Below are 27,290 nucleotides of genomic sequence, written 5' to 3' on the forward strand. Positions count from 1 at the left end.
GATTTTGCTCCAATGTACGGAGCCTCTTCCTCAACTCAAAACACTGTGCATCATTACCTTGCTGAGAATAGGTTTGGGCTGCAGTAGTTCAAATCTGATGTGGAGTATCAAGTGGCAGGAAAGTATGACGAATATCAGCTCTCATAGAGTTAAACAACCATGTCATGACTAATGATTTCCGAGATTTAAACTTCTTGAGTTCGACCGCCTCAACAGGTGGAGTAACAGGGCTCTCAATGAACTCTGACATCCCTTTGGCCTCAATAGCCAAAATAAAAGTACGAGACCAAATCAAATAGTTGGTACCATCCAATTTAATATGGCAAATATCCAAAGAAAAATTATCTAGAGTCTCTACACGACTCAACTCATCATTTGTACTAGCGGAAGCCTTTTGTTTATCCTCTGACATTTCAACAAAACCAAGATTATGATAAATGATACAGAATAGGACAAATAGGGTTCCGAAAAAGCTGATTATTCTGATCCAAACAAAAAAAACAGTGTAAATACCTATTACCCACGCCAAATGAGGAAAAACAGATCTGACCCAACTCCAAGAACCACGAAAAAACTGAACTGGAGCCAAACAGGTGTGGAGAGACGTCGGGAATTGGCTGTACGACTTCGGGAATTGGCTGAACGGCGTCGGACAGTAGCTGTACAGCTTCGGAATTGGCTGTACGGCATCGGAACTGGTTGGGATCGACTGGGGTGAAGTTGGAACTGGTCAACGACGATGCCGGCAAGGTCAGATAACGTCGGAAAGAGCCGGCGAGTCTTGGTGACGTCAAAAAACGATTGGAACTCAAAGCCTGAGTTCGTCGGAGATTGAAAAGGGCTTCGTCGAGCAACAACCTGGCTTGTTGGACGTCGTACGGCGAGAGAAGAGCAGCGTACAGTATCAACAAGTCAAGTCAACAAGTTGTATGGCGTTGGCAAGCCTTCGACTGAAGAGGAGGGTGCTCGACAGGTAATCCGATCAAGATCGGTGCTCTGATACCATGTAAAATGAGAGATAGAATTGGGAACCCAAAAGAATAGGGTTTATTTCTCATTACGTTATACTTATACAAAATGAAATTAGTAATTACACATTAGACCCTTATATCCTAATCTACTTACATAAGAGATTAAATGTAAACTACATTACATATGAACCCATAACTTAACATTTCCACATGAGGGAAAGATCAATTATTTGGGACATGTCTATTTGTTGTTGTATCTCGACATTCTGCTAGGTGGAAGAAGCATTTCACATCACAAGTGCCATTTGTACTACTTTTTCCCCACATATTTTTCTCTTATTTTCTCCCTATATATTTTCCTTGTCAATCAATTGAGTTTTAGCTTTGTTTGAGACATATGAGGGGATTGCACGCTCTTTGTATTCATTTATCCTTTTCTTATGATCAATAAAGATTGGTTGGAACAAAAGAGATTAGAGGTAATTAGTTTTATGGAAATAAACGAGATTTGTTAGTTACAACAATAGAGCCTATTTATAGGCTTAACAATACCCTAATAGCTAATAGAAGCCTTCTAAAATTTTTCCTCCCCATAATGTTATCTAATAGACCTTAAACTCAACCTTGATAGTCCTAATAGCATAAAATAAAAAGGTACTATATATTAGTTTAGTTTTGTATTGGGAATACACCTAAAAATAGGAGGAACTTATTGTTGCGGAAGTCCATCATCTCGCGTCATCAGTCTCCTCTTGTTAGAGAAAACTCAACCTTGACTTCCTTTTAGCTTTCATAAGATATAAGAACTGAATTTGTAACTTGAGGCACATGACTTTGGCGAGGGGCATATTAAAAAGAACATGTGCTCTCTTTATTATCACGGAGAAGATTAGAGTTTGAGAGAGAGGGAGGGAGGGAGACCTTCTGAATTTTTTTTCCCCTAATGGACTTTCTAATAGGACACAAACTTAATCTCTGGAACCACTGAAGTTTCACAAAATGGTTATTTCAGAAAAGATATATAAATGTCTGGAGTTTCAAGGCAACCTGGCCTGAACTCAATACCTTAGGAGCAACACTTTTTGCATAAAGCTACCTGGGTATTGGCTAGAATTATTCTTCCTTTACGCACGCCTATGTTGGACATTTTGGATTCTCCACAAACTATTAGATGCATATAAATAGTACAGTCTCTCTGGATGCATTGTTGCATCTCTGGCTTCTCAAAGGATTTTTACAGAAATGCTTTCGCGTTCATGCCCTGGCACCATGCTTTATTTACTTTGACCGCCATATCCTCTGGATTGTATCGGAAAGGCGTGCACCAAGCCATTTTTTACTTTGTCCATTTTTTGGTTATTTTTTTTCTACTGAGCACTAGGAAAAGGTCCCGCCAAGCAGCGGTGATTCTTAGTAGTCATCTCTGCTTGATGTACGATTGGTCCATTAGTTTCTCATAGAAAAATGATTTGTTTATGAGTACTTGATTAGAGGTCACCTCTATATATATGCCCCCCTTTTGCTTGCTTGCTTATTTCGGTAGGTAAGTGAATTATCAAATCTGCTTCTATTCGTTTTATTTTTGTCTGTTATCAGATTGAGATAAAGGAGCTGGACGAGATTGCTCAAGCTGCTTTCCATGGTTACAAGTCTCTAAACCGTATCCAGAGCAGAATCTTTCAAACTACTTATCACACTAATGAGAACATACTAGTGAGTCATCAATTTTGTAACCTCACTTGGATCATGTAGTGCTAGTGCTCGTATCAATGCCTTTAAAGTAAGTGCTATTTTTACAGGTTTGTGCTCCTACAGGAGCTGGTAAAACAAATATAGCTATGATTGCTGTTCTGCATGAGGTGCACAATCAACGCCTTAACCATTCTTTTTTTAAGTTTGATCTCTTCTTTTTCAATTATGCCAGGATGTAAGCATTTTTTTTTCTCTCTAGAAGCATACAATATAAGTTTGGATTGACATAAATACAAGATACATCGGGTGCATTGCTCTGTAACATCGGCTAACGGAGGACATTATACCTTTCCCTATAACAGGAGAGAATTGTAGACACTGTATTAGTTATCCAATACATGAATTTATGTATTGGTTTCTCAGTACGTTGGCTTGCTTACTATTACCTTTAAGAAATAGCATTGACCAGTTGGGTTGGTGGAATTCTCAAAGGTTTGGACTGCAATAACAAAGTGCTAAACATATAGTTTTCCTTGGTGTAAAAAAGCTTGTATCGGGTATTCTCTTTTTCCTTATCATAAAATCAACTAACTCAAAGGTTTTACCAATCAAGGACCCTAAATTCCAGCTAGCGAGCCTAAGCCTAAAATCCGAGGCTAGTTACTCGCGCTTGTCCAGGTAGATGCGAGAACCTTGCTTATTTATCGCCACACACCTAAGAAAGATGCGATGCCCCTGCAATTTTGACGAAGCATGAAAAATGAAAATACAGTTCAAGTAGATACCAGGTCTATCTGTGATGCCCTAAAAGACCCCAATAAGCTGATGTTTCCACTGCTCAAACTCCTGAAAATCACCAAGAGTTTCACTAAGCCAATGTTTCCCTCCAAGTAATGACAGTGGGTGAGGCTATCTCCTGTATCTGTGAGAGTAGGAGAATTAAGTGTGAGGTGTAAAGGGGCTGATAGAGAGAAGATGTTGTAAGGTGAGCCCAAAATAAATTTTCAAGATACAAGAGCCCCAGAGGTAATAAAATTAGAGGAAACCTATGAAGCATGGGTACTCCGGAAATGTCATCGTACGCGTACTGGGTACGGGTACGGCAAAAACGTACTGGGTACGGAAAAATTGTATCGGGTACTTTTGGGTACGGCATGGGTACGGCAAGCGTACGTTTTAACCCAAAATGAAATTTTTTCAAAATTTCTGGGATTTTTTGTAAATAATTATAAAATTTGGGCTTATTGTGTAATTTATTTGCCATTTATAAACACAATATTACACGGCAGAGATCTTGGAGATCAATCTAGGGCTCCAAATCGGAAAAAAAAATGTAAGTTCTCTCTCTCTTTGTCTCTCTCTCTCTCTCTGTCTCTCCTCTCTTTGTTTGTCTCTCTCTTCGTCTCTCTCTCTCTCTCTCTCTATATATATATATATTTTTTTTTTACTCTCTTTGTATATATGTACGAATATATGCATGCGTAATGTATATGTATATATGTATCTGAAATTTTGAATACTAATAGATATGCAGTAGATATGTATATTTGTTGGTCAAATAAGTTTCTATTTCATTTTATGCAATAAAAAATAGAAAATAATTATATATATATTCGCCATACCCCCGCCGTACCTGTACCCTACTTTTTTGGGATTTTGCTGTTTCCCGTACCTGTACCCGTACCGGTACCCGTGCTCCATAGGAGGAAACCATCAAAAGTCTGAAGGACAAGAAGAGAAAAAGAAGATAGGAAGAAGGCATACCTAGCAGCCTGTCAATGTCACTCAGATACAAGAAAGAGAGTGAGAGTCAACTATAGTAAAGAGACAAAGGGAGTAGCAGTGGTGAAGAGCAAACTGCCTGCAAACGGAAAATGGCACAGCGGCAATGGTGCAAGGACTATGTCTGTGCTACCTTCTTGTGCTGCTAGTCTTGGACATTGTTTTCATATATTAATGATCCTTTTATCTCTTTTCTTGGTTTCGCCATGGCATCCTTTTGCATGCATATGTAGATTTGTATTCACTTGATCATGTTTCCTACAAGCAGAATGGATTTAAACCTTAGCAACATATATGTTATAGCTAATATTTGGTTGGGAGAAAATGTACTAAGGCGCTTTGGTCATGTACAACATATTTAGATGCACCAGTTGCAAAAATTGAGACAGTTAATGTTAATGGAAATGGTAGGGGGATGGGGAAGGCCTAAAATAATCTGGGATGAAGTAAAAAAAGATATGAAACAGAGCAGAATGCCAGACAAGAATTCATGAAGCCCACACTAATTAGACACATATCTTTGTTGTTTGGTTTGGTGGTGTTAGTAGGGTGCTATAAATTTACATTTTGATGCAAATTCTGTGTATAAATTTTGTTAGCTACTACTCTTTGAACTCGAATTTACTTTTTACTTCTTGCAATTGAGCATTCAATCTGGTCAATGAACCAAACGTTTTATGGCAGATTGGACAGCACTTCAAGGACGGTTACTTGCATAAAGATGAATTTAAGATAGTTTATGTTGCTCCCATGAAGGTAGGACTACTTTTACTCATGTTTATCTTTATGCTGAGTTCTCATTTCTTGTTGTTTCCTATGAAGGCATTAGCTGCAGAAGTTACTTCCACTTTTAGCCATCGTTTATCTCCACTGAATGTCACGGTGAAAGAACTTACTGGAGACATGCAACTTTCTAAGAGTGAACTTGAAGAAACTCAGGTTGCTTTATATTCGTATGAGATATGGTTTGTTATGCTTGGGCAACATGGTGATTACAACTTTTTGCTTTGTTGCTTATCTTCTATTCTCATTCAGATGATTGTTACAACACCTGAGAAATGGGATGTTATTACTCGTAAAAGTAGTGACATGTCACTTTCAAAGCTTGTGAAGCTCCTAATTATTGATGAAGTACATCTTTTGAATGATGATAGAGGCCCTGTAATTGAAGCCTTAGTTGCTCGAACCCTTCGTCAGGTAAGTTTCAGTTCCATTAAGAGTGTGCTCCTCACATATTCTTTTAAGTTACTGTAAGTTGGAAGCATCTGTTTGTGTGTAACTTGCACCACTGTGGCTGGTTGATCGGGGAAATGTCTAATATGTTATATGTTATATGTTCTAGGCATCTTTTTAATAATGCCTACATTTTGATGACTAGGTACATTTGGGATGTTGGTGCATGGATTCTGGTGGCTCATCTTTCCTTCACAATTTTCTCAGTGATGCCTAGAACTTTGTGTGATGCTAAGAAAAACACATTTTCTTACCACATCAAGTGGCATGTCCCAAAACTGTTGCGAAAATGGGGCTAGCCGCTAGCTCCATATTTTCCCTCTAAAATCAAACAGCTGTACGTGTGCCACGTGGTGGTAATCAGAATTAACTCTGGCCTTGCGCAATATAAGAAAAAACGCTAGTTGTGTAATCTATATCGGCATTATGAATCTTAACCAAAAGCTACTTATTTGCATTTCAACGCTTTCTTCTTTTTTCATCTTTTTATTCCACTTCTCTGTTTTTCCCCCTCTGGTGTTGCATTGCCTTTTCTTTTGGTTGATGCACTTTTCAGGTTTTGTTTCCATACATTTCAATAACTAGACTTATTGATTTGAGACTTGCTATATCATGCCTCATCCTTTTACCAGGTCCTGTGGGGCAAGTCATGAGAATTGGTTCCTTAAAGGAAACATTTGACAATCGGGGTGCCTACTAAGTTAGCTTTGTTTGTGTATGTGTGTGAATGGTGGCTCTTAGGCAGATCTTGGCGATTGACGATCAAACCCGGAGTCAGAATTTTTTGGTATTATGGTGCTGCATCTTTAAGAGTGATGGGGATCTGCATCCCACCGTTTCATCCATTGTTTTATGCCACAGTGTTGTGGAGTTTGATTTTTGCAGTGTTTTGGGTTCAGCAAGAAGATTTAGCAAGGATGATGGGCTGTTGGAGTGGGATTAGGGTCAGGAGGAACCTGTCATGCCTCGTGCAGTTGACTTGGAATCTGTTACTTGGCTTAGAAGTATTTTTCTGCCAGTTTTGTCGTTTGTGTAGTTGGGAGTCAGGAAAGGTGTCACCGAGTCTTGTTACTTTGTTGCTTTTGATGATTCCATTCTTTGAAAATTAGAGTGGCTCATTCTGCAATTTTAGCCCTCCTTTCTGTTTATAGTCCTACAGGTCATAGTTTTGTACATGGGTTTAAGTCCTTTAATAGCCTTCTATATGTAATAACTTTACGCACCAGAAAAAGTACTTGTTAGACTTTGTTTTGTCTTTTTTGTTAAGGTGCATAATTTCTTTATCATTGTTGCATCAACAACTTTATCTACTCCAAAGTTCTTGTTGGATGTTAGTTCTCTTGTATGAGCTGATAATACGATAAGATACATCCTTAAAGTCTTTAGTTGTAAAGTTTGGAGTACTATGTCATTAATCTTAGTCCAATCCAATATAAGTTAATTTGTTTCTGATGTTTGTGACAGGTAGAGTCCACACAGACCATGATACGTATTGTGGGGCTCTCAGCTACTCTACCGAACTATTTGGAGGTCAATCCTTTCAGCTAGCCTTGACATATATCGGACATATATACTTCTTTTATCCACACTCACATACTTTATTCAATCATTACTCTTTAATGGCTGCCTTCAATTTATGCATACTTTGGTGTTTACTATATGTTGTGTTGTGGTTGTATCCTCGTGAACATACAGGTTGCACAATTCCTGAGGGTGAATCCAGATGCAGGTCTTTTCTTCTTTGATTCCAGCTACCGCCCTGTTCCTCTTGCACAGCAGTATATTGGAATTAGTGAGCACAACTTTCAAGCTCGGACCAATCTGTTGAATGAAATATGCTACAATAAGGTCTTTACACCTGAGCTATTTATTTTGATGGTTTTCTGTTGTTGTGCTTATTTCTGTGAAGGCAATAAATGACAAATTTACTTCTTATATGGCGGGGTCAAAAGAAACTATGGGGATTACTGAGTCACTGACTTGTTGCAAAAGGGAAACACGTGTAAAACTGATAATAAGCAAGATTATAGTATCTTTTAACTCCTCTGAAAAGTAAAAACGGGTGGTAGTTGGTAATTTACTGATCTGAGTCTCAGAGAGCCTGGGCAAGATTATTTCAGATTTGTGGGGCCTGCATGGTCTGTTGATCAATTAAGTGATGGCTAATGGGAGAGTTTTGCTGTCGGACGGTAGGTACTATTATACTATATGGGCATGTAGTATGTTCAAGTCCCTCTGCTGAATGTTTGAATATATTTTGAAGTGTTTATATTTGAACTTTTTGAACAAATCAGTTAAAAAACATGAACAAGACTGACTTTTGTCCGTGCCCCTTCCTCCTCGGAATTCCTGCTGGAGCTGCCTGTCTTGCATGGTGGTTGTGCTGAATCAGTCTGCGAATCCAGGCTGATATATTATTGATGTAATAGAGTAAGATAGAAATACTTTGCTCTGTAATGTAAAATCTGTGGTCTGTGTGCCTTATGCTGGATCTTAGCAAAACATGGAGCTCAAACTTCTACAGGGCACAAAACTGAAACACCAAATGCAATCCTTCGATACCTGAGGGGTCACATGGAAGTTAGCAACCAAGAGATGTAGCTTAGGCCTTAGGAGAAAAAGTCTGGTTGCCATTTTAAACATAATAGGCTGGAGTTATGGTCAAAAGAGGAAACAGGATAAATTGTATAAAGTCTCTAAAGGCTGACTGAGGTTTTCGCTTGACTGAAGGGTACGGCAACAGTGGTAGGAGAGGAAGTGGCAGCAATAGTGGCTGAACGAGGGGCTTGGCAAAACCTCATTTTAGCTTTTTTTTCCCGCTGATTTGTAATAAGTTCTTAATTTTGAAGACTTGTGTAAAAATCTAAACGTGTAGTGTTAGTGGGCTTAATATTCAGAGCATGCGGTTTATTTCCTTACTTGTGATGATTGCTATTTTGTTGGAGTCAGTCATTTGTTGGGCCAAATTTTACTGTACCAGGTTGTTGATTCACTGAGGCACGGGCATCAGGCTATGGTTTTTGTACATTCAAGGAAAGACACAGGGAAAACCGCTGATAAACTGGTATATACTAATGCTTCGATCTTCTGGCATCATTGGGGAACCATAATTTGTAACTCACGAACTGAATATGCTTTTATTCACACATTAAGAAAAATCCTCAGGGGTTTGGTAAAACACTTGTAAATATAGTTTTTCCGAATGATAAATAGTGAACTTTGGAACTATTATTAGGTATTAAAGCTCCTATAGGAAGAGAAAGATGAAAAGTCCTCACCGGTGTTGAACGGCATTCTAGACAACACAAGAGATGAGCCAAAACAATTTTACAGAAGAAATTGTTGGAGCCTCATTATTGTGTAGACGGGAAAATAAGAATATCTGGAAGTAGCCCCAGCATCTCTCCAAAGTGGGGCATGGTGTCCTTGTTTGCTGCTCCATGGACACATCGAAGTTTGACCCAGGAGAAAATCTTTTAATCCAAGAGCTCTGTCAACCACGGCTGGTTGTGCCAACAAGCCTATTCCTTTACTTGTCCTTCCAAACTCTAGGACTCTGTTTGGTTTGGGGTCTCCAGATTCAACCCCTCTCCCTGCGCACTGTCCCCAATAAGTTTTGTTCCCAATTATTACTCTCCTTTTTCTATCTATCTCCACTCATTACGCAACAAAACCTCCCCCAAAACCCAAACCAAACAAAGTCTAGATATCTTTGCGCGCATGCAATGGTGGGCACCTGCTGGAAAATCATTGGAAGTTGAAGAGGGCCAATATCTGTAGATTGACTGCGTGCACCAACTGGATAGGATAGTACACTCTTTCCTTCTCCTGGAAAGTAGTCCAGAACAGATATAGACTATGGTGAACGTAGCATTTGGTTTTATCTAGTATTTTGCCTTATTGTCATTTATACTTTTGAATTAAGGGTGGTGTGTCTTTTTCTTATATTAAGGTTTTCTTGGGGGGAAATTCTCTTTGCACCCCCTCTTTCTGATTACCCACATGAAATGAGTTTATGCCTCATTTATTCCCAAAGTAACCCAAATTTTCTCACTGCCCACATCTGGTCTTCCTTAGCCACAACCAAACCCCAACCCTCTGCCTTCAACCTCCATCATCACCACTCCTCCTCCTCCAACTTTCAAATTGCCACCCTCCAGACTTCAAGCTCCCAACCCCGCCCCTCCATCTCCATAGTCAGCCTCATCCATGACCTCCCGATTCCAACTCCCGAAGACACAAATTGAAGCCCTAAACCCAAATTGTTGTCCCTAGCCCCAACCCTAATTTTGTGTGTGTGTGTGTGTGTGTGTGTGAGAGAGAGAGAGAGAGAGAGAGAGAGAGAGAGAGAGAGAGAGAGAGAGAGAGAGAGAGAGAGAGAGAGAGAGAGAGAGATTTACGGTTTCGTAGTATCCATGCTTAACAGGTTTTAGGTAACCCCGCCCCAATTAGATTTATGGTAATTATAATTTTATGTCTAATATGGAAAACTTAGCTTGTTCTACTTTGAATACAACAAGCCTACCTAGGATTCTTTGCCTTTGAAAGATTCTTTTATTGTTTGATCCCTCAATATGTGATTCCTGCTTTCACTTTGTTGGTACCATCTTGACTTTCAATCTCTCAAAATGGTCGGTCTCCAAATGTCTCCCCCTCATAAACTTGCTGTGTTGTGTCAGTAGTCTGCAAAATGTCACCCGATAAGGTTATATACTGTATAAATATGACTGCGAGATTGGAAAAATTGATCCTGCTGAATTTGCCTCTGCTTACATATCTGTATGTATGAAACATTTGCAGGTTGAACTTGCCCAGAAGAATGATGAACTTGAGCTCTTTATGAATGATACACATCCACAGTTTGAGTTGATCAAGGTATGAAGGTTGTATCCTTCATTTGTTTGGCAAGCACAAATTTGTGTTTAATTTGTGTTTTGCATTTCAGAGGGAAGTGTTGAAGTCAAGGAATAAGCAGGTTGTTCAACTTTTTGAACATGGCATCGGTGTCCATCATGCTGGGATGTTACGCGCTGATAGAGGTTTGACTGAGCGCCTTTTTTCTGGTGGACTCTTGAAAGTAAGGATTTGCACATTGAGATTAGTGCTGTTAATCTTCATTTTTGGGGTTTTCCTAACAACTTTGTGCATAAATGCTTCAGGTACTAGTTTGCACAGCAACTTTGGCATGGGGAGTAAATCTACCTGCTCACACTGTGGTGATTAAGGTTTGTGCAATACTTGGAAGTTGGCCCATTTTACTGGTCCTACTTGGTGCTGCATGACATGTTGACTATATTTGCATTTTATCTACTGTTGGCAATTGTTTCTGTTGAGGTTTTTGTCTCAAACTTGTTTTTAGTAAAGGGTCTTTTATGATATCCAAACTGTTTTTCTTGTTCCATGGCAGTGGACAATAGTTTCCATACTGTAATGGTCTCTGCAAGTTGGTTTTGGTCTGTTTATCAGAATAGTTTTGAAGTTCCTTGATTTTGAGTTCCAATCTTTGTGAAATTAGACGACAACGAGCAACCTATTTTTTCCTGTTGTGCCTTACCAGTCTAATGCAAGTTCGATTTAGAGAATCTCCTTGTTTTATGAACTGTTTAAAGGGTTTTGCACTCCACCTTTAACCTAAATTAAATCTAGGAGGCCATTTTTCAACCTCAACGTCTCACATATTTATTTAGTTTATGTGCATCATATGCCTACAAATTGTCCAAATTCTTAATGAATGGTTAAACATTGGCAACCTTCTTCCACTTTATTCTTATTTATATTGCCGTGAAATAAATCAGTAGATTTGATTGTGAAGCCACAATTCGAGAAAAGTTGGGGTAAGTCTACTTATGCTATCCTAATATGGCTGGATAAGTTTCCTACTGTTTGAACCATCTACGTACACCTATATATGATACAACATTTCCTTGGCGGCAAATTTATAGGAAGTGGTTGATTACCCAAACATAGAGAATGGCTCACAGGGATGATTCTTTTGGGTGATCATTGACATAATGATGTCAGGGATCTTATATCAGGTCTGCCACACGGCTAGAATAAGTCCAGATTCCATGGCTTGGCTGGTTCTGATGTTTTTTTTGGTAAATCAACTTGAAATAGAAAAAAGGCTAACCGAATGTACAACCTACGAGGGGCATACCCCAGGAGGAAAAAAAAGAAAAGAAAGGAAAGTAAAATAATTGTCAACCCTAAGCCAAGTGGCTACAAGATGCTAGAGAACACTTCTGGGTGTTTCCAATCCATCTAAGAAGAGGGAGAGAAAACAACTAGACAAAATTAGCATACATAGAAGAGATAATCAAACTAAAAGGTTAATAACCACATGCCAACCACATGTTCTAACGCTGTAGAATGAAACTCTAAGGGAAATAAAGCTACAAAATCGGCCACATTGCACTGAAATGCGATGAATCCTTCAATCCTATGTAGTTATCAACTTCACTCCTTATAGATCAGCACTAATATAACTAGATACAAAAGGACGTCACATGACAGCCCTTTTAATTACCCAAAATGATAGAGACAAGCAACATCCCCATTTTGAATAACCAATATGATAAAGACCAAGGGACATCCCCCCAAGGCTAGGCAATAATGATAATAATGATCTACCAAAACCCACCGTAGACAACCCCATACGGTTAGGGAAACTAAATCAACATAACACCTGTTGCCCACAATACACAAAAATCACCAAAATGGAATGATTCGAGACCCTCGAGATGGAACCAAAACGACAATGATAGTAGCAATTGGATCAAATCTGATCAAAGCAACCTCAATATGCTGGATTGTTATGTGAGTATATCTCAATGGCATAGAAGAGAGATTACAGTAGAATGCCAAATAAGCATAGCCCGTCTCAACATAGGAAGGGTACTTCTACTCCAGGACTTACAACATTTACAGCAACACAGCTCGAAAGCATGTAAAAATGTAGATTATAATCACCCGTAAAAAATGTAAAATCTAAATCCACTCTCAATTCCAAATTGGAGAGTCATACGAGCATAAATTCAACTTTCAACTTTTTCACACAGAACAATCTAATGGAACTACACCAATACAGAGAATGCTACAGAAGGTCACAACTGCATTCCCTCACCACGTCTAAAGAGTAAAGACGGCCCTTTTGCATTTTGGAGACCCACCACAACTCCCTTGAAAACTCACATATCCCACTCTTCTTTTCACTTAAAGTGCAAAAGGTTTAGATTCCACAGCTCCCTTCACTTTTGTCTTACATGATTCCCCCACTAATTATTATCTCCACTAAAAATAAGTCTGAGGTTCAAGCACACAAACTCACAGGTAAACACACAATTTTGTATATGGATAACACTCACACAGTGAATATGGATTCACACTTCAATACCAAGGAGAGTTCTGAACAGACTGGGAGGGAGGAAGGGTAGATACCAAGACGAGCCTTCCGCCCAAAGACCACAGAGGGTTACAGATAAGGCCTGTTAATATAGAAGTATTAGAACCACACACACCAGCAACATGTTAACCCAGTTCATCAGTCATCAACATGTTAACCCTGACTATAAAAGAAGCATCAGTCCACATTTAAAACCATATAATTTGCATTCAGTATGTAGATTAAGGAGATAGATTCCATTCTGTAGTATACCAATTTGCTTGAGGTCCCTGAGGAAGTGGGGTTAGGGAAAGGAGACGAGATCTGACCATTGAACAGATCTAATGCACAACTCTCTCTACCGAACAGGACTTGTTCTGAAATTTCCTAACATTTCTCTTGATCCAAATGTGATAGACAGATACAGTGAAGACCAATCTAAATTCTAATCACAACTGACCGAAGAGATTTACCTTTAACCGAAGAAAGGGAGGTAATCCAATTGGCCCTAGATTTAGGAGACCAATCAACATTCATTTTGGTGCACAAACTATGCGAAAGAGATGTGGAGAATGGGCAATTAAAAAGTAAATGGTCATGACTTTCACTACCCATGCAAAGACTACAACATAAAGCTGACATAATACCAAACATTACAAGTCTATCCTCTGCCTATTCAGAATAGCAAGCCATGTATGGTACTGCACTTTGGGATGTGGGCAGATAACCAAACTAGCTGACTCTAGTCAACTTTTGGGAATTGGTTTCTTAGTTTTTCCCAAAGTGAAGAAATGGTGAACTTCCCATTGGAAGTAAGAGACCATGTGCGATGATCGGGAACTTCAGGGTTACTTAAGAGGAGGGGTAAGGAAGCTCTACCCTCATTAAGTGCCCAAGATTGACCGACTGGGAAAGCCCAATGTGTATCTTGTATGATGTGGGAAACAGTGGTGTCATGGGGTCCACCAGAGTCATAGACTATTCTAGACCAAAATTTCTCAACAAGAGGACCAGGAGGGTGCCAATTGTCATACCACAATGATTGGACTGCCCATTCCCAATATGATAAATGATGTTGGGGAATTCCTTCTTATACTTATTTGTGTCTACCTCTGCAAAATGTCCCCCATAGACGGTTTGTTGGAATTATCCATGTGCAAGTCATGCGCTAAAATTCTGTTCTGAACCAAGTTATTAAAGCTATGAGATTTTTTCTGAATGAGGGAGGAGGCACCATGCCTCAATTCTCCAGACTTAAGTTACCTCAAGAAATGTTCTGACGATTTCTATTGGCTACTTCATCAATATAGTAGCAGCCTTAGACCTGCTATCCTCGGGTGTTGCCCTTGATTTCTTGGGCAGCTCTGTTGCTTTCTGAAGCAGGTGCCCAAAATAGATTGGTTATGCTGTGCAAGTCATAATAATAACGTCATCAAACCAGCACGTTTTGAAAGAAAAATTACAATTTGGAAGCTTTTCATGATGATTCTTATATGTTTCTTCCTTGCACTATACCAACGTAATATTTGGCATATGTTCCATATCAACTATCTCACAGCGCTACTTCGCCTTTTGTTTAGTTTTAATATCTCTACATGTCTTCATTCCAGGGAACTCAATTATATGATGCCAAGGCTGGCGGCTGGCGAGACCTGGGGATGCTTGATGTTATGCAGGTAAGAAGGCAGCTTTTGGCTCGAAATGTTCTTGTAGTTTAGTTAATTCTACCTTTTGCTTTTTTTTTTTTTACTTATGTGATCTTGGGCGATTTTCCTCATATGCCTGTTACAGATCTTTGGACGTGCTGGAAGACCTCAGTTTGACAAAAGCGGGGAGGGCATTATAATCACCACTCATGAAAAATTAGCCTACTATCTACGACTGCTAACAAGTCAACTTCCCATTGAAAGTCAGGTAATTGTTGGTATTAATTTGACCTTTTAAATGTCCTGTTAGATGCACACACACAATGCCTTCTTTTTTGTTTTGGCCTTTTCTTTTCCCACCTGCTTTGGAGATAATTAGATTGTCAACTTTCATTTGGGATGATCTGTGTGCTGTTACACCCCAAAAAGAGAAGTGACGGTCATGAAACACAAGGCTAACTCATAGAACACTTAGCCTAAATAAAGTAAGTTGTTGAACACTAGATGACCATTTTTCATTAAAGGAAACCAAGCCAAATACGTAGCAGTCATAAGCATGTGGCCCAACTATCCCTTGAACCAGGCAATAAAAGTTTACGACCAACAATATAGGAATGCTGTTTTTACGGAAAAAGCAAATAAATAGAATCCTAGCACTAAACTGCAACATCCTATGGAGGTGAACGCGGTAAATCCCCAAGAAACCACCGAGTCCTACCTAATGCCTCGACTCGCCTGAAAAAAAATATTCGAGTAAATTCGTCAGCTGAAAGCTTGGTGAATGACAAAGCATGTGTATCAAGTCAAGTTCTAAAGCGGGGATTAAAACAAATTACCATGTTAACATAAATTTGGCATACAAGGTGTACAACAAAATAATGAATCTTTTAACCAATAATGAATCTCAATGGTGATCACAATGTGATATGTAACAACAATGGAGAACCACAACCAAATAGTACCGTGGCCAACAATAAATAACGCGAAATTGGATCCAATATCGAACTTAGATGACACCCGTCCGGTGTTGGCAGCGCATGGAACTTTCCCTAAGACGATACAACAAAAGTCAACTGTAGAGCATTAGGGTCATCGGCCTAACCTGGGGCTCTTCCCTAATGGCTAGGTTCACTCACCTACATGAGTAGGCATAATTTCCGTAGAGTACTAAAAATGAATGTTCGCAATAATATCCACAAAGTTCTCACCAAAAAGAATATTTTAGAGGAATAACCAAATGTTTACTCAAGGTCAATTAAGAGAACCGAATATAAACATCTAGGCTGTAACTCAGTGGAATCTGACTTTGCTTTCATACTAACTACTTCCAGCCTTCCACAAACCACATCCAAATATCCCTGATATGCAAAGATCCATTAACAAGAAGTAATTCCAAGTGCAAGATCAAATGAGGCATATGGGCTTGATTGATTCTTAACTCCATTAATAATTGGTGATCCAGCATTGATCTGCAATGGAAACTCCTCTGCCGGAAATCTGAAAGGGGAACACTCTAGATCTTAACAAAATTAGGGTGTTGGAATGAGAGATGACAGAGTTTAAGCCACATTACCACAGTACCAAATCTAGTGTAAAACAAGGGTTGATCTTAACCTTCTCTACACAAGTGCATTGGTAGTAGCTGCAATATGATTAAACCAATTTAAAGTGAACACTTCCACCTTATTATGATGAATAGCCAAACCTGGCAACTTCACTTGAGCTGCATTTAATCATTTATATCTTAATTAGTCCATTAGCTAGAAATTAGATTTCAATGATAGCTGATCTAATTAATATTGCCATTAATGATATTGAATACTAATGTAATTTCTGGTCTATGTTTTGTTAGTAAACAGACACGAGGTAATAATTATGGCGTCGCGATTCAATTCCAATTGACCTTATTGTTGAACCAATGACTTGTCTGCCACCCTTTTCGAGAAAGAAGTTGAAGACGATTATGCTAGATTCTGATTTTGTGTTGATAGAGTTTACTATTTCTTTATATTCTGCTAGCTTTTGGTGTTTTGGCTATATGCTTTGATTTGTCTAGAAGGTGTTAAAGAATCCAACTCAACCATGGCAATATGTGAAAAGGCCCATAAAGCTCATATACTAACTTGAGAGGTGCTATTTTTACCAATTTGGGACCTTTTTTAAGACTTTAACAATCACTCATATGCGCTACCCCACTCGCATGCAGAGAGGTAAGCATAAGAATTTGGGGACATTATCCGAGGTTTAATTAGGTTCACCTGGGGCATGAACAAAGGGTAACCAGTTACGATGAAGATATGTCTTGCCCCAAATCTTCCCAAAGCATAATTACGATACCATGTCAAGATATCCAACTTAAAGTAAATTGGCAATTATTGGAGAGGACCATAATCATATACTAACTTGGGATGTGTTGTTTTACCAACTTGGGACAACCGTTAACTGATGGAACAGAAAGTACCTTGATCCACTAGTGTTTCCTATACTTTACCCATTTGATGGAAACTATTAGATTGTTAACTATTAACTCTGCTAAAAGCTTAAGCTGTTAGAGTGAGAGGTAGCTTTATTTTTTTTATATATATATGCTTCACTTGTAGCCTAGCTCTACTTCATAAGCGGGCTAAATGCATGCAAGTGTTTAATTAGCGGTGAGGTTTGAACACGTGATCAAACCTATTGTTTAATTTATTATTTATATATCTATTGTTTGCTTTGGTACCAAATTAGATTGTTAACAACCAACTCATCTAAAAGCTTAAGCTATTAGAGCTTTATTTCTTTTATCCTTAACAGAAACAAATATCAATTTTCATTCTTGTTGTCACACTAGATACATGTTTTATGTTTTGTGGTGCAGTTTATCAGCTCTTTGAGAGATAATTTAAATGCTGAGGTGGTTCTTGGCACTGTAACAAATGTGAAGGAAGCTTGTGCATGGCTTGGGTATACATATCTTTTTATAAGGATGAAAATGAATCCTTTGGCTTATGGTATCGGATGGGATGAGGTATTGTGTGGTCTATTGCCAAGTTTATATTCACTCACAATTACTAGGTTTTTGTTTGTTTTTGACTTAGCAAAATTGTTTGGTACATAGTACTTTATTGATATCATAATCATGCACTTAACACAAGTCTCTCTGTCTCTGTCTCTGTCTCTCCCATGTTATATATCTTCTGATGATTAAGGAACAATGCATGTGCATTCATATTCATGGTCTATGAATCTTTTCATCCTTGTCCTATCATGCTATGTGTTTTCTATCACCTCATCTTCCATTGATATCCGTTTTTTTGTCGTATGTTCTTTGCATCTTTTTTTGAGCCACTTAAATTCATACTTTCTCACTAGTGGCGGAACCTGAAATTTTAGTGTGTTAATTTCATAGTTGTCAGAATCGTACGATTCACGTTTGATACGATTTGGTGGGTAATCGATACAAATAGGCTGTCGAATTGGAAATAGCTGAGAATCGTAAGTGAATCGGTGATTTACGATTTGTATCGTACGATTTGATACGATTCTGTGGGTAATCGACACGAATAGACTGCCGAATCGAAAATAGCTGAGAATCATAAGTGAATTAGTGAATCGGTCGATTCACTTAAAATTTCCGAAATTCAAATATTTTTTTTAAGGTCTAGTATTGTTATATGTCATCTTTTGTCTATGTTATATGGATAGATAATAAGAAAAAGAGATTTATTACAAGAGTGAATCGAAAATGAGGAGGATAAATGGAATATAACAACCCTATAGACCTTCTAAGGGTTTGTTTTGTACTTATAACTCTTTCGTACAAAAAGAACCATAAGTAGGCTCTACGAATCATCATCTCTTGGTAGTTGCAATAGAAGCAACTTACCTAATATTCCACGTTATTATCAAATCATCATTTAGAAGAAAGTATTTATTGATTTAGGCCTAAATCTTTCATTTGTAGTATATATTATTGTTACCCTAATCAATAAGCATAGGTTTCTATGCATTATAGAAGTCATGACCGAATCATAGCAATTCACGATTCGATTCGATTCACGATTCGAAAAATGACCATTTCGATTCTCGATTCGATTCACGATTTGACAACTATGGTTAATTTAGTAATGTAATGCTTCATTCCTGAGTGGAGTTATGTTTTCACCATCCATTGATAACATTTCGTTTGTGTGTTGAGATTGGGTTTCCAAATTTACATTTTTATTGCAGATAAATATTTAACAATGCTTCTTCAATAATGTAATTTTACAAAAATAATAATGATATCATTTCATTGCTTACAACTGCATAAACTTAAGTGTCTGTAACTTACTAACCTTCGAAAACATGTACTAACAAGTGGAAAACAAGAATAAAGTAGATAGTGAAATGGGGTTTGTTTATAATTCTGTAATCTGTCCAATTTTACACTTAAACTTCATTGCTATGCTTTTAACAATTAGATGTAAAAGAAAAAATGAATCAAGTACCTTGAGTGAGTTTTATTGCTTTTATGTATATAGTGACATGATTTCAAGAAAGTTTTAGATGATCCCTCCTCCTCTCTGTTGAGTATTGCCCAGTGTCCTGAAGGCTCATATCATAAAGTTTACTAAAGTTTAGTTCTACTTTTTATCTCTTTTTGTCCCTCTCCCTCTCCCTCTTTCTTTTTCTTCGGTTATTTTTCACTCAAGGAGTTTTCATCCTCCTTGACTTGTGTTGTTTATTTTTGCCAGTTTGTTATAATAAGTGTAGTCCTTTATTTCCAATTGCTTGAGCCTTAACGCTCGGTTTGGTTTGGTTAAATTCAGTCCTTTACTTCCCCAAAGGATAATTCAACTCATTATGAAACCTTCTTCAGAATCATTTGGTTTAACAAGAAACGATAGACAGACTTCCAACACGTGGCCTCCCCTCTCAAGCTTAATTTTCTTCACTTATTTATACATTTTTTTCACTTGTATCATGAGTAAGGAGTACTGTTTAATTTGTTTACACTTCTGATAAAGTTTTAACTCTGAAGGGTGTGGGTCATGCGCGCGATCGCCAGATTGCTTGGATGTTGACATTTTCTTGAACTTCCCAATGTGGCATTTGTATCATTGCTTCCCCTCATAAATGTGGTAGTTTATGTTGTAAATGGGCTTGGCTTGGCTTCCGCGAATCTGCTATTGATCTGATGCTGCAATTGCTAAATTTCTCCTGTGCATCTTCTATACGTACTTATAGATTTACATTTATAGGTTATTGCAGATCCTTCTTTGACTTTAAAGCAAAGATCCCTTGTGGCAGATGCTGCTCGTGCACTTGACAAAGCAAAAATGATGCGGTTTGATGAGAAAAGTGGGAATTTTTACTGCACTGAGCTTGGTCGAATTGCTAGCCATTTTTATATTCGATATTCTAGTGTTGAAACTTACAATGAAATGTTGAGACGCCACATGAATGATAGTGAGGTAATTGATTACCCTTGTCTATATTACATCTCACATTCTGTTTGCTTTGTGAGATCACCCTGTCCCAAAAAAGTACAAGCTGTTAGAAAATTTGACCAACAATGTATGTTAATACTCCCCCTCATGTGCGACACGTGTTGCATGTGGAGAGACAAACAGATCAAGTTGCAGGAATATGAGCAGAACAGAATGCATTATGACGGAGATGATGGGTTCCAACATTTGAACCCCTAGACCTTGTGGAACCATGGGCTTGATAGTCCTTAATTGTCCTAAAAGCTTAAGCTGTAAGGAAATTAGTCTAACAATGCATGTCAAATCTCCCCTTGTTTGACCCTGTTGATTATGTAGAGAGAAACGAAACTATGACAGATTATTATGAACATGACAATTTGATAATTTGATCCGAAGGCGGAGAGTCATAGTGAAAGATTCTTACTATTGACAATTTGATCCAAAGGCAGAGAATCATAGTGAATTGGTGTTGCATGTGCAAAAGGGATGCGGAGACGGTCTATCACCTCCTTATTCATTGTCCACTGGCTTGGGAGCTTTGGATATTGGTGCTCTCTTGGCTTGGAATATGGTGGGTAACGTCGAGGAATGTTATGGAACTTTTGATTGCTTGGAAAGGTGCTAGAGTGGGAAAGCGAAGAAAGCGAGTTTGGGTCATGATTTCTGTGTGTGATGTGGGTTATTTGGCATGACAGAAATTCGAGATGTTTTGAAGGGGTCGAAAAGCCTTTGTTTCTTTGTGTGTATAGGGCCTTTTTGTCTTGTGGACTTTTTTTTGTATACAGGCGGCATTCCCTTAATGCCTTCTTATTAATATTATCTCTTATCAAAAAATTAAAAAAAAAAGAATATGGTCAGCACATGCAACACTTAGGGAAGAACTTCAAATATAACAGCGTAACACACTGCCTGAACCCTGAACTCATGGAACCTTGGATTGAGACCACTCCCAAAAGCTTAAGCTGTCGTTCCCAGCAAATCATTAATGTTATATGCTTACCTTTTGGATTCATCCCATTTGAATCTAATGCTAGAGCTACTATTGCCTTCGTATTATTTTTGTGGTCTTAAGCATGGGATATCTTTTGACAAAGATCTAGTCCTTTAACGTACTTTAACTTTCTCCATCTGGAGCTCTTGAATTTTTCCTTGAATATTTGATGATGTTCTTTCTGCTTCTGTAGGTAATTGACATGGTAGCTCATTCCTCTGAGTTCGAAAATATTGTCGTTCGAGACGAGGAACAAAATGAGCTGGAAAATATGGTCCGGACATCATGCCCGTTGGAAGTTAAGGGTGGACCTTCAAACAAACATGGAAAAGTTTCCATTCTCATCCAGGTTTTCACACTTCTTGTCCTACCGTAATACTGTTTGACTTCCAAGTGAAAAGAGAAAATCATATGTGACAACTATGTTGTGGTCTTGTAAATTGGCAGCTGTACATTTCTCGGGGCTCAATAGATTCTTTTTCATTGATTTCCGATGCTGCATATATAAGTGCAAGCTTGGCTCGTATCATGCGGGCTTTGTTTGAGATCTGTTTGCGTAGAGGGTGGTGTGAGATGTCTTCCTTCATGTTGGATTATTGCAAGGCTGTGGATCGTCAAATTTGGCCCCATCAACATCCCCTCAGACAATTTGACAAGGATATCTCACCAGAGGTTTGTCTAGCACATTTAAACTTATTACACTTTTTAACTCACCAGACGTTTGTCTAGCACGTTTAAACTTCTTACACTTTTTAATTGTCATTTGACAAATTAAAGGTTTTTCACCCAGATTCTGAGGAAGCTTGAAGAACGAGGTGCTGACTTAGATCGCCTCCTAGAGATGGAGGAGAAAGATATTGGAGCTCTGATACGTTATGCACCTGGAGGAAGGGTATCTCGCTTTCTATTAAGTAGTTCTCATATTTAAAACGAAATGTCTGTCTCCCTAAATGACTTTATTTGATTTGACTTATTCTCTAAATGGAAGTTGATCAAGCAATACTTGGGTTACTTTCCATTGATCCACTTGTCTGCAACTGTAAGTCCAATCACCAGGACTGTTTTGAAGGTAAATGCATTTAAACTTTAGTTTGTACTGGAATAAATTGTTTAATTAGCTGCAGTTTTTAGGAGTAATATGAATTGAGATTTCCCAGGTGGATTTGCTCATAGCTCCAGACTTCATATGGAAGGATCGCTTTCATGGGGCTGCACAACATTGGTGGATTCTGGTTGAGGTGCTGACTCTATCTCACTTCTTTGTTTGTTGGCGTGTAAAGTGCCCTACCTATTTTGCATTTGGTGATGTTTATAAACTTTGTTCATGGATCATTCTGTTTGAACTTAATGGGCTTTGAAAACTACTCTAAGTCAACTTGGAAAAGGAATAAAACAAAAGATAGTAAAAAAAAGGAGATTTCGCACTAGTGGATGTCGACATATCGAAAGGTTATGAAAGAAAAATTTCTTTGGCAGTCTCTCACCAATTCTCAGACCCCAAGATATGATAGAAAATTCATGAGATCGTAGTATTTTAACAAGAAGCTGAAGAATTTGCATATAACATCCTCATGGTGCTCGTGGATTTAGAATTTACGAAGGACAGCCCACATAGGCACTTGACTGGTCGTCTGCTTGGTATTCGGACTGAGATCTGGACCTCAACTTTGAATAGGTGGATATTTCTTGTCCAGAGTCGAATCTTTGATGACAACCTTTCTATTAAAGGTTACAAAAGTATAAGTTGTACAAGTTTTGGTCGTAGATAAAAAGTATGGGATCAAGACAGACAATACGAAAAGAACAAGCTGGTCAGCGGTTATGTTCAACGTCAGCCAAGATTCTCACTCCTAGGTTTCCAATTCCCAATGGATCTGAACTTGGCTGAATAGGGGTTTAGAGTCTCAAGAAAGTTCAAGCAAAAACCTAAGGACAAGAACGTTAGTTCTCTCAAATGCATTACATGACTTCTAACATGCTCAAGCGGCAAAGAGGTAATAAAGAAAACTCCCAAAAAAAGATGGGGCTTTGCGTTTTTAGAATGACTTTTGAACGGCATACAGCTGAGAGCCTCGCAAGAATGTGCTGAATAATTTTATTTCCAGACACTGTTAACAAGCACATAGAAGTGGCCAAAGAGAATGACAATAGAAGATAGTGATTGAGCAGAGAGAAGGAACAGGTAAATAAGTTGCTAACAACCTTCTCTTATCCAAAGGCTGCAGAACTGCTTTCTAATTGCTGTAGTTTGATTTGTGTGGTAACTTGCCCATTCCTTTGCAAATGGGACATGCTAATTCCTCTTTTTTGTTCCGAGAGATGATGTCAAACCTCCCCAAGTCATTGGTCAACCAACTAATAGTTAAGCTATAGAATCATAGTTAATTTGAGCTGCATTTAGTTGTTAGTTCATCAAGTTGTTGATTTGAAGTCGGTTCTTTTCTCACCAGTGTTAAAAAATGGATTGTATACTGAATCCATTTGTTCAGAAATGGATAATAGTTGCCGTAAATGTGGTGGCTCTTTCCGCTATACAGAATGGTTGTTAGAGATTGCTAAATCCTCAATCATTGTCGCTGTATCCAAAATCACCTCACATTGTGGGGTCTACCATTGTGAGAATGAAGACCGTGGATGCGGCTACTAAGCTGTGGAGTAGATCTTGTGCAGATTTAGGATTCACGGAGCACCATCTGACAGCTCTTAAATCATTGCCATCTCTTACAGTCTCCACCTCATCAGCCTCATTTCGAATGCTACTTCTGCATATTTTACATTTGGCATCTACTGCATTTTGCTAATCCTGAACTGAAGCACTAATTAATTACCAATGCTTTTTAGGACTCTGAGAATGACCACATCTACCATTCCGAGCTTTTCACATTGACAAAGCGGATGGCAAGAGCGGAACCACAAAAGCTTTCCTTTACTGTGCCGATCTTTGAACCACACCCACCTCAATATTACATTCGTGCTGTTTCTGATTCTTGGATGCACGCAGAGGCTTTATATACAATATCTTTCCACAATCTACAACTTCCAGAGGTTTTATTTTGATATAAGTATTTGGCTCTGAAGCTTTGTTCGTTTATTTTTGATTGGGAATTTATGTTTATATTAAAGTCCTGTTTCACACAAGCTAATCTCCATACAGGGTCGTACATCCCACACCGAGCTGCTAGACTTGAAACCTCTCCCTGTGACAGCACTTGGCAACAAAACTTATGAAGCCTTGTACAAGTTTTCTCACTTCAATCCTATTCAAACTCAGGTCGATATTCATTAACAACTTATTGCCTCATGTCTCTTATCGCTATATTCTCTTAAGTTGCACTGAGCGAAAATTGGAGGTTGTTACTCAATTCCTTCCATGAGTTTGCAGAGTTTTCATGTCCTTTACCACACGGAAGAGAATACTCTCTTAGGAGCTCCGACTGGTAGTGGGAAAACTATATCTGCTGAGCTTGCTATGCTTCATCTGTTCAACACCCAGCCTGACATGAAGGTATGTTATACGAATCTGAGTTTATTTCTTCTTTCATTCATCTTTTGTAGGCTCTAAATTCTCGAACTTTCAATTCAGTGGGTGTGTCAGAAAAACTGGATTCCATGGAACATGATATCCATGCCCCAGTGTAGGTGGTCTTTGTGCCTGCCTGTCTTTATTATGAAGTGGAATCGTAGCTAATCAATGTTAAAAGGGGATATTCTCTAGCAGCTACTGATGTTTGAAGAACCAACATCTTAGTGTGGTAAATAATTACTGTCTAGTTTTCATTTTTTAGGAAGTCTTGAATAGAATTGGGGGACTCGGGCCTATGAAAGATACAATGGTAGAAAATAAACTAAGCTTACTTGGTCTTGTTCAATGAAGAGTAAAAAATGCTCTGGCCAGCCTCCTTGGGAACCCAATTTTTTTATGCAGTGAATAGGGTGGCATTGAGTTTAGATTCAAATTCGCACAACATTAGTTCACAGGCTGATTGCTGCGGCCAAGGTTTTGTTAAAGTCCCAAAAGTCTTGTTTAGTGTGTCCTTAGCACTTTGGGGCGAATCAATAATGAGGATGGCATAACACGAACCAGGTGAACCCAAGCTCATCAAGACACGGATCATCCCCTAAGTTTGTTCGTAGATCGGCATTTTTGTCAACTCTTTAGAGGCTGCAATTGTTGCAGCAAGCCTTCCAATTGCACCTTGCTAGTGATCAAGATGAAAGGTGAGGTTTATTTGCTACATTCATGGAATATGGTAAGTTGGATGTCGACAATCGAGGTTCAAAGATATCAGATGATGGGTTGATAGTGCACAATACTGTCATCAACAGAGGTTGGATTTCTCTATGACGAAGAAAGCTTTGAAGCTGAATGGTTCCAGATTCAGCTTGGCCTCGGCGACTTAATCGACAGGAGTCTAGGGTTGCTTGAGATCTCAGATGGGTTAGAAATGAAGATTCTGACTTTGACAGGAGGACTTGAGAGATTGACTTTTTCTCTAGGGATCCAATAGTTTCTCAATCTACCCTTTTAGAATCAACGGAGTCAGTGGTGAGGAAGTCAAGCTCATTATGGCGAATACGTTAGTAGCCGTTAATCTGATTTTGTTTTAGATATGTGTAATATGAAGGGAAAATGTCAAAATACCAACTTTTGGCTTAACATTCCATGAACACCTGACTTAACAATATCAAGCGTTATCAATGATTCATCTATTTAACCCCTATCTTCAGCCGTGTCAAATTACTAACAGAATTGTCCTAGGTGGCTTATTGTTGTGAGCCTTGTGGCTATTTTGATTAGGGGTGGCGCCATCTAGCTTAAAGTTTCATGAATATGATAAATGAACATACTCTGTATTCCAAATCCACTTGAAATTCGAAAAATTTGCGGGTATTATCCACTTGTATTGGACAATAGTTCGCAAATCGTAGATTTAAAAATGGGACAACACTATAATTTTAGTGAAGTTGCTTCATTCTTGGGGCAGTTTCATCACATTTTGTGGGGTAAAATTCTCAAATCGGAGTACAATTTCAGTTGATAATGAATAGATTCCAAAGTCGGTGGGGTCAAGTGACCCCTTCTCCCTCTGCCCTTGCCCCCACCACCCCCATCATCACCAAAAACTGCAGGATCCGACAGGGTTGGTGAAGCTTGTTAGAATATAGTATTGCTATTAGTCCCACATTGGTTAATGTAGTCTTGTGTTATGATTTCCCATTATATAAATAAGAGTTGATTGTGTTAGGGTTAGTTAACACAACACCCTATACACTTGTCCTCCTTTCTCTCACAACATGGTATCAGAGCGGGTTCTTAACCCTAATCCTAAAATCTCACTGAAACCCTAACCCCACATTAGACACCACCACTAGCCACCATAGTTAGTCACCACCATAGCCCTGCCTCCTTATTGACCAGCAGCCCTCAAAACCCTAACCTGAATATCCATCACCATAGTCGCAGTGAACAGTGTTTGACGACATGAACAGTAGTCATGAACAGTGCTCACAGTCGTGAACAGTACCAGAAATCCCTGCATTCTCGTCTGATCTCCAAAACCCTAGCCCACTTACCAATAGGCCTCCAAACCCTTTGTCAGTTCTTTTCCAGCCACTTCGTTTGGGTCTGATGCTGATTTGTTCTCGGATCTAGTTTTGTTTGGTCTGCTGTGCTGTTTGCTCTCACGATGGTCTGCTCCCTTGCATGCTATGACTCGCTGGTAACACTACATGTTGGTATTCTGGTTCACTTTGTTGTTTTTAGTCTTGTTCATTGAGGGTTGGAGTAGCTGCTGGTTGGTGCATTGTTGAGATTGATTTGGAATGGCTTCTAGTTCAGTTCCTGATTCGGGTAGTCCTTTCTCTCGTAGCTTCGGTCATGTTTTTTGGAAGTCCAGAAGAGATGATCATAGTAGGTCTGGTTATGGCGGCCCTAATATTAGCCATGATTCTGGTCGAGGTTGTCGTATACTGGGTGAAGTCGATCGCAGTTGTAGTTGTGGTTGTGTTCTTCGCCATTGCACTTATTGTAATGCAACAATCATACAGTTGAATATTGTTGAGTATCGTGGTCAGGTTTTTTGGCCATGCTTTTGGTGAGCGTGGTAATATATCTTGTTTTGTCATTTATTTCGTTGAAGT

At 38.7% G+C, this 27,290-nt stretch overlaps 1 protein-coding gene across 1 annotated transcript in view; it reads left to right on the forward strand.

The window, feature by feature from the left end:
• The window catches only part of LOC131299181 (DExH-box ATP-dependent RNA helicase DExH14), a 62,395-nt gene that overhangs the window by 10,391 nt on the left and 24,714 nt on the right, over positions 1-27,290 (forward strand). The window contains exons 8-30 of the mRNA XM_058324788.1: positions 2,568-2,684; positions 2,771-2,830; positions 5,130-5,201; positions 5,268-5,384; positions 5,481-5,642; positions 7,143-7,208; positions 7,374-7,526; positions 8,659-8,742; positions 10,479-10,553; positions 10,624-10,755; positions 10,838-10,903; positions 14,670-14,735; positions 14,851-14,973; positions 17,566-17,715; positions 19,931-20,143; positions 21,343-21,498; positions 21,597-21,821; positions 21,940-22,041; positions 22,138-22,218; positions 22,307-22,387; positions 23,991-24,194; positions 24,304-24,420; positions 24,532-24,654. Coding sequence (XP_058180771.1) covers positions 2,568-2,684; positions 2,771-2,830; positions 5,130-5,201; positions 5,268-5,384; positions 5,481-5,642; positions 7,143-7,208; positions 7,374-7,526; positions 8,659-8,742; positions 10,479-10,553; positions 10,624-10,755; positions 10,838-10,903; positions 14,670-14,735; positions 14,851-14,973; positions 17,566-17,715; positions 19,931-20,143; positions 21,343-21,498; positions 21,597-21,821; positions 21,940-22,041; positions 22,138-22,218; positions 22,307-22,387; positions 23,991-24,194; positions 24,304-24,420; positions 24,532-24,654 — 2,745 coding nt within the window. The remainder of the gene's footprint in view (positions 1-2,567; positions 2,685-2,770; positions 2,831-5,129; positions 5,202-5,267; positions 5,385-5,480; positions 5,643-7,142; positions 7,209-7,373; positions 7,527-8,658; positions 8,743-10,478; positions 10,554-10,623; positions 10,756-10,837; positions 10,904-14,669; positions 14,736-14,850; positions 14,974-17,565; positions 17,716-19,930; positions 20,144-21,342; positions 21,499-21,596; positions 21,822-21,939; positions 22,042-22,137; positions 22,219-22,306; positions 22,388-23,990; positions 24,195-24,303; positions 24,421-24,531; positions 24,655-27,290) is intronic.

This window comes from Rhododendron vialii, chromosome 8a (genome assembly GCF_030253575.1).
Source record: "Rhododendron vialii isolate Sample 1 chromosome 8a, ASM3025357v1".
Lineage (NCBI taxonomy): Eukaryota > Viridiplantae > Streptophyta > Magnoliopsida > Ericales > Ericaceae > Rhododendron > Rhododendron vialii.